The sequence below is a fragment of the Athene cunicularia genome (assembly GCF_003259725.1).
Source record: "Athene cunicularia isolate RWA chromosome 7 unlocalized genomic scaffold, athCun1 chr7_part1, whole genome shotgun sequence".
NCBI classification, from domain to species: domain Eukaryota; kingdom Metazoa; phylum Chordata; class Aves; order Strigiformes; family Strigidae; genus Athene; species Athene cunicularia.
In genome coordinates, this window is record NW_020799107.1 from 6,307,276 (window position 1) to 6,315,699 (window position 8,424).

Below are 8,424 nucleotides of genomic sequence, written 5' to 3' on the forward strand. Positions count from 1 at the left end.
ACAACAGATGTAGCGTACTGCCTTGTAATTTGCACAGTGTTAGATCAGTAATATTAATAACCGGTTTCACTTTTAACTAATGAGAAGAATTTAGACTGGTGCCCATTCATTTCATGCTCTTTGGTACAAATTACTGCAAAAGCAGACAACTAATCACCCCTACATTTTGCATTATATTTTGTGCACCATCTCTAGCTCTACAAAGGTAAATAATATCTGTAATCATCAAATCAGTTTTGCTTTCAGGTTTGTAAGATACCATAGTTGTTCTATCTTCTGACAGTACTATAAGGATTTTCCCTGTTAATCAAATGGAATTTTTAAGTGGTTCCCTTCCCCCCCCCCCCCCCCCCCCCCCCCCTCATTTTAGGAGCCTATTAGCATCTAAACTTATGGGGGTGGGATAATGGTAACTTTCTCTAACTACAAGTCCACAGAAACAATTTTTCTTTCCCATCCCCCCTTCTTAAAAGTATCTTCCATTTCTGGAAGTTCATTTCATTTTGTAAAACAGAAAAAACCTTTGGCCATTGACCTTGTCTAATGCAACTGCTGGCTGTAAAAGATGAAAGAGAAATGGTTGTGTCAAGTTGCATACATTTGACAAGTGAAGGAAACCAGTATAGTTTCATGTGATAAAAACACTTCTGGAATGAGGTTTGCATTTTTTCAGTGTTTACGAACTGGTTTCAGACCACTGCTTTTACTGCACAGACTGATTTGATGGTTCAGATATTTTGATAATCTTTCTTTTCTAACAACTTTTATGTATCATTTACTGTTAGTCTGAAAGAATAACATTTCTCTTAAGAAGAAAATGTACTTACTGCTGGAGATGATCTGCTTTCCTGTCAGCTAATTAAATACAGAAAAATCATACTAGGTTATTTAATACTGATAAGTATGTACTACAATTATTTTCAAGTATGCATCTTCACTCTGTATGACAAATTGATTAATGATGGAATTTGTTCAAGAGGAATCTTGATTTAAAGTTTTAAAGTAGTTTAGATTTTAAAGTTATTTTAAATTAAAATCCATTTCTGGTAAACACATGGTTTAGGCACATTGCCATTGCTTGGTGCAAGGGCATAAACGATTGTATATTGGAAAACTGAAAAGAGGGTTTTTTTTCAAATTTCTGTAAAGCATGAAAACATGGGTTATCAATGCATCTGCAAATTCAGTATTTTACTGTATTCTGTCATCCTGAGCTTGTAAATACCTAAAGTATGTGTTACAAGTTTCTAGGTTATCTCTTAAAACTAGTATTGTAGGGTTGCTTATGGTCTGATAAAATATTATTCATTTACATATAGGATGAGATTTCTTCAAGTAAAAACAGTTTAGGAAGTAAAACTTATTTATTTGTCCTTCTATTGCAAAATGGGTATAACTTCAAACAATAAAAACTCCAAACACTTTAAATCTGACCAAAGTGCAGCAAGTTTATATGCATTTTGGGAGGGACAGAGAAAGTGAAGTCTTGATCCCATGGAAGTTCTGCCATTCATGTCTGTAGGCTTTATAATGGTCAACTACTGATTACAACCAAAAGTTCTCTGCAATAAAATAATTCACTTTTCTTATTAAAAAACATAATTGCTTATTAAACTGCTAGAAATAAACAAAAATGGCTCATTGAGACTAAAGCCTGATGATGGTCTGTGTGTTCAGCATTACTGACTTTCCTTTATAGTTGTTAGTACACTGCAATGTCTGTTGGCTAGGGTATTGATTTCTTCAGAGAGGCTCTCTGTGTGTGCCTGTATTGCAGAATAGCAAAAGTTAATCAGTGCATTATTTATTGATTTTAATTGATTAAATTATTGATTAAATTATTGATTAAATACTCATTTTTATGTAGCTTGCATCATCTAGTCTACTGAAGATTGGCCAGGAGACGGACAAAACTACTACAAGGAATAGAGAATCTGTTTACCTACTACTAGACATGGTAAGCTTTTGTCTATTTTATGTGATACTAACTTAAGGAGTAGGCTCCACATTGCATCGTTCAACAAGGGGGGTTTGGCTGTCACCTTGTGTGTTGTAACAGCTCATCAACCAGTGGCAGTAATTTTTTTATGTCATTCTTCCTGGCATTCTAATGTTGGAAATTAATTTTTTTCGTTTCCCCAACACATGCACACGCATTTTTACCATTGTCCTTTGTTTCCTAGAACATTGTATCACATTGTTCAGGTCGTTTTCATTGATCATTTAGTACATACAATAATAAAATGAAATTTCACGTTAAAGAAGCACACTTCAGAGTGTGGAGAGGAAATCTCTGCTCAGAGGTTTTCCTTTCAGTGTTAATGTATCTTTTGGAAGTGCAGGAGCGCTATATGACTATATGGGAAAAATAAATTACTACCTTTGTGAAGTGATGTGTGTACAGCAATGTGTTTCTCCCAAGCATTTAAACTTTGTGTTATTTTTTTGCTGTGAAGTATGTGACTGGTGGTGTGAGTGCAGACTAGAAGTATTTCCATGAAATAGGTAGCAGCAGGCAGTAGAAAATGTTCTGCAAAACCTTGTGTTTCTGGTATTTTTCAGATTGTGCAGGAGTCTCCATTCCTGACAATGGATCTCTTGGAGTCTTGTTTCCCTTACGTCTTGCTGAGAAATGCATACCATGCTGTCTACAAACAAAGTGTTACATCCTCTGCCTAACTATCTACTTACTGGAGATAAGACATAGCACGCATCTATGTGGCCTCAGTTTTATCTGTAAACTGTGGAGCTATTTTACTTTATAGCCTGATGAACAGTTTTGTGGATTATAAACTTTTTCCATAAAGTTGTATTTCTGATCAGTGGTTTCTTAATATGGTTGTACTACAATATAAGCTTGGTTGATTTTAGGTTGCACATTCATGGAAACTATTTTTTCTCCCTTTTTTTTTTTTTTGTTACTTTAGAGGATCAGTTATGTTTAAAAATTACGACTTCTGCTATATGTTTTTTGATATTGATCATGCAAAACAAAAATTGCTTGTTTATTTCCAGAAGAAAAATGTATTTAGTGATTATTTTAGATAGTGTAGCTTTCATCTGTGTGTAAATTATTTCATATAGGGAGAGTTATAATCTTGTACCTATTGTTCTTATTGAAAACAAATATTGGATGTGCATTTCTGTGAAGTAATTACAGCATTTCTAGTTTTATTTTGAAACATTCACGAATCTACGTAATATGACACTATCTAACATTAAAAATGTTATACTAGGACTGCTTATCCTTCAGACAGAGATCCTCTTCTGATACTCTAAACAACAGCAAGTGGTGTTGTTTGTATAAAGCATAGTGGAAATTTTTTTTAAACTAACTTCTGTGGTGCCCTGTTGGCATTAACACTACCATTGTACCCTGCTGTATAATAAACATTCTTACACATTTATCACATGTTGATAAAATGTTAGCCCTTAACCACTTTTTATATGTTTTAAATTTTTGAAATTCAAGTGTACCTTCCATAACATACAATAAACACTAGACTGTATTATCTGTAGGTGAATTATTTTTAATATAAATGTTATCCTAGTATTTTAAGCTTAAAACTGTGCTGTTGTGCATTGATTTACATCTCACAGTTCATTAAATATCAATCCTTAGAGCTTTTATGTGAAGACTTCTTTTAATCCTTCACCTTTTGGCTTCTGCAATAGTGAATCTTGTAAAAAGTCGGAAGAAGGAATTAAAAACAATGTAAAAAGTGCCAGTTTAGTGCCATTATCCTTTAAATCTTGATTTTACATAATAAAGCAAGAAAAGCATTTATATAGTATGTAACGATGCCAGTTGTACCCATAGAAATAAGTGTATTGTTAAAGTATAAAACTTGAAATAATCATAGAACAGAGGAGTGTTGCTAAAACCGTAACATCAGCCATTACTGAGACAGATGTATAATAGGCCTTTTTTATCAATGGTGCAAATTGGCATGCAGGATAGCATTGGCTCATTTAGCCTGAAAGCTGACCAGATGGTTGTGCTCTTTAATCCACAGCATATAAAAGCTATGTGTTTCTCAACAGGCTCTGGACATTGTATAGAGCCCCTGTTCTTGATGCAACTTCTCTGCATGCTGGTAACTTTTTCTATTATGAAAGAGCTGTTGTGTGCTCAGTTACAATAGCTTCCTCTGTCCAGAGGAGAAAAGTACTGGAATAAAATTGTCCTAAGGAAGTAAGACAGTACATCTATATTTTTCCTAATTACGCATTTTATGTTATAACCATGGAACTGTTTTTAAATTGATAATTTAGTACTATAACGAATAAGTTTGTTCATAAAGAAGCTGGGTCGAATGCAAGACTGAAGAGTTCTATTCTGTATTATTTATAATCTGATACGTTCAAATGTTTTGATTTTAATTAAGATTTTGATTGTAATGTAGTCTTTTGTGGAAAAATAATGCCTATTTTCAAGACTGACTCTTGAAAAACTCAAGTTTAAGAAATAACCTATTTTGTGTCTTCAATCTTTTTAAGTACAAATCAGTTATATTTGGTTGTCTACCTTGGATCCCTGTCAGCTTTCCACTGTCTCGAGGTGTTACTGAACTCAGCCGAGAAAATAGGTAATCCCTGTCAAATAGATAACGAGTGCAATATTTCTGCAAGAAGCTGCTTCTGATGCAGTCGGATTAGATTTTGTTGTGAACCTTTTGGACTCCGTAGTTTCTGTGGGAGCCCTCCCATGATTGTGCTGTGCTGTCTGGCACAAACGCCTCAGATGGTGCCTTTGTAACTACCCTTCCTGCAGGAGCTCCAAGCAAGCTCAGAACCAAACCAAAGAATTTGGAAACTGGGACAGAATTGTGTGGACTCATCCATGTATTGGTTGGATTTTGGAGGGGTTTTGAGTGGGAGGTGGGAGGGTATCTGCTTTGTTCTTCCATCCCATATTTCTATTATTTCTGGTTTCAGCTGAGCTACCACAAAGCTATTCAGGGTTCAGCCTGCTGTGGAAGGCAGAGCACATCAAGTACAGTCCTCAGGCCACCTGTGTCTGTGTCATACATGGGCGGTAGCAAGCCTGTCGAACAGAGTTTGGTGAGAAGGTAGAGAGGGAATTAATTCCTCTGGAGCTGGCCACGCCATGTCCACAGCTTAGTAAGTTCAGCTGTTGACTTGGTATATTGAGTCACCTCAGGTGGCTTTTTGTGCATTTCCAGAAGTGTTTGTAATTCCTGGCGCATGAAGCACAGACGGCTGAGCTGGTCCCATATGGAGACAGTTTGGACCAAATATCTGATTTGCGGGGGAGGGCTCTGCCTCATGTGAGAGAGCGAGCATGGAAGAAGAATATCCTGTTGCTGCCCAGAAAACTTTTTTTTTTAATTTAAAAATTGTGTCTATCAGGACAAAAGATTACCTTTGAAAAGAATGGCTACTGTTAAACCTTTTTTGTTGTAGCAATTTGTTTTCTAGATAGGAAAATGAATTGGTAACCCAACTGACACTTGGAGTATAATAGTGTTCTGATGCATGGGAGAATGGCATTCTCCCCAGAAGATGCTGAAATTGAAGCTGGTGATTTGAGGAAAGATACAAGCTTTATTCAGCAGGTCATCATGGGCTTGTATAACTTCAGATCTTACTCATTCCAGATTCAAGAATTCTTGACAATAAGTAAATATGCCTTGCCTCTAACCTGTATTTTTGCCAAAACCTTCCCTGTCCTGGGAATTGAGCATCGTGATTCATACTGAAGAGTGAACCCTTAGTTACTTACCAGTAACTATTATAAATTCTGTATGTACAGGAATGTATGAACTAATGCTGTAATGTTATTTTAGGTGAATCTCTCCATCAGGCTGAACCAAACCCGAAGCTAGGTTTATAGGTGTAGCCAATTATCCTGTTGAATCAATAAAAGAGTTTTTTAGACACAGGCTTCAAATTGTTTTCATATTCAAATTCAAGCATCTTTTAACTCCATAATACATTTTGGATACTGTAGAAGTAATTTATTGTAGTTGTATTCACTACTAAACTTGGCTGATAAGTTATGGACTGAATGAATACAGGGAAAACTGCCTTCATTTCAGTCCTTGTGGCTACCCTGAATCACTTGACGTGGCTAGCTGTGCAAAGCAACATAATTGAAATGACAGCTACACACATTTGATTTGGTGTCATGGGTGAAGACCAGTTTTCAGTGGTGTCAAATAACCAGTTTTCAAAAAAATTCAAATTCTGCCCCTTTTTTTTTTTCTGTAAGAACAGTTTTTGAGTCATTTCTATGATAAAGAAAAATCTTCCCCTGAAATGACCGAAGCTTTTTACTTGACTTGACCATTTCTTTTCTGCTTTTGCTATTTGTCATTTTATAAAGTTTGAATATTTGTACTAACACATAACGTAATCAAACTGGCCCCCTGACCTGTGTCCAAAACTGTATCTAATTTGCTATTAGTCATGCTGTTTCTAGTACTGCTAGGTCAGAGCGACCTGCTCGCTGGATGTAGCGTCAGTGTGTCTTACACAATTCGGTAACAGACAATGTCGGTATTAAAATCAGAATGAAAAGCCTATGTTGAGCTTAGTGTAAAGCAAGGGGATTTGAATAGTTTCTGGTGTAGACTTTGAGTTATTGCCTTGTTCATGATAAAAAGTGCCTTCTCACAAGTAATGAAGGTAAATAATAAAAAATAATACTGACACCTGTGCAAGTACAGATGCAAGCTGCAAAGTTAATACAGCTGAATGTTTAAAGCCCTGATGCTAGTAAATCCAGTTCATTGTCCATCAGCGACATAATTCAGATCTTGTCAGGACTCACTTCAGGTTGTGACTGGAAGATGGGGAATGCATTATCGCAGGTAACCTGCAAAATCTTCTGCTCTTGTCCTCCCTGCCCTTGTCTTTACCTTTGAGATTGGCTAAAATGGTGGAAATTCAAGGGACAGCCGGTGCAGAGAACAGAAGACTTGCATTGGCAAGAGCAGTATTATTTTTAAATGCAAATTAAATTATCTTTTTCATTATAGCAAGGACACAATGGCAACAACAATGAAACCATTCCTTGCATAGGCATACAAAGACAAGTAAAGCTAAGAATGCACTGTAAATTAACCTTATGCTAAGTGTGATGATCCAAAAGAGGAGTGAAAAGAAAGGGGAGGTAAGAGGGAAGTTGAAAGAGGTGATCATAGAGGGCTCGGAGAAGTTGGGAAAGACGTTGCTGTGTGATGAGTCCATTTTGTAACTGAAGTCTTGACACTTCATGGATTAAATCTAGATGGTATCTTACAGACTTCAGAATTGCATTTAAAAATTTCAACTGAGGCATCATCTGTTTTCCACTGTACATGAAGCAAACATGTCTAGCTTTAGGATCCCTTGTAAATAAAGGACACTTGAAAGTGTAAAACTTTTGAGGTGTCTTAGTAATGAGCATGTGTTGGCCAAGACTGAGTCAGCAGAACTGGGTAGGAACATCTCTCATGCCTGTTAAAAGCAAAACTCTCAAGATGGTCTGTGCTCTTTGGATTTAGCTCCATTTATGTATTTGAAGTGGAAGATGTCAGGAATGATACTTAGGGTTACAATGAGATCAGGTAAGTGAAAGAGTTCATCTCAGCAGTTTATTTTGGATAACAAAGCACTTAAAAAGGGCCAAAAAGCAGCTGAGAAAACACATTGAGCCTGTGACACTTAAGCTTTAGAGGTAACTTTATTAGGGAAATAATTGGACCACTATTCATGATTTTTGTTTGAATGCCAAGAAAATATGTTAACTTTTATCTAGTAAAAGCTCAGAGGGAAACCATAACAAGACAGTAATATGCATTTGAATTCTATCATATAATACTAATTGTTTGCTAGAATACTAATCCATGGCTGCACAGTCACCCATTGAAAGTGGTCACAATCCTTTGCTAAGACTCGCAGAACAGCGAGTAAGAAGACAGCCTCTGGCATGATGTTGGGGTGCCTGAACCTCATGTTCTAGGTCTATGTGTTGTTAAGCACTTGGTGACCCTAGTGTGGAGGGGGAGAATGAAATTAGAGAGAGTGATAACCACTGAGGACCATTTTAAAGGCACCATATATGCTCCTTGTTTGAAGTGGGACTGGGCTGTGAGCATGTGGGTAGTTTGAAAAAGCATTGGAGCTGGGATGCAAAGCAGGCGAAACCCCTGCTGCCTTCTCCCTAAGAAACGCTACCAATAAAAATCCTGTGGTATCAAAAAATGTCTTGTTCTAAACTTGTATTCTAATGATTCCAGCATGGTGACTGACAGCCTTGCAAACAGAGGACAGGCTTACGGGTGTTTAATTAGCCCTTAGCGAGCAGGTAAAGTAGGCAAGCTTTTCTAAGTCACAAAACCTGGATCAGGTTTATTCATGTCCAGTCAAAACTGGCAAATATTTGTGTGTATGCTTCTGAGCTATACTGCTAAAAAG

The 8,424-nt window shown here is 36.6% G+C and overlaps 1 protein-coding gene across 3 annotated transcripts in view; it reads left to right on the plus strand.

Annotated features, from left to right (window-relative positions):
• The window catches only part of NCKAP1 (NCK associated protein 1), a 48,864-nt gene extending 45,241 nt beyond the window's left edge, over nt 1-3,623 (plus strand). For all 3 annotated transcript variants that reach the window (XM_026852405.1, XM_026852406.1, XM_026852407.1), the window contains exons 30-31: nt 1,868-1,957; nt 2,563-3,623. In XM_026852405.1, the coding sequence (XP_026708206.1) occupies nt 1,868-1,957; nt 2,563-2,679 (207 nt within the window). In that variant the 3' untranslated portion in view covers nt 2,680-3,623. The remainder of the gene's footprint in view (nt 1-1,867; nt 1,958-2,562) is intronic.
• Nucleotides 3,624-8,424: the final 4,801 nt, after the last annotated feature.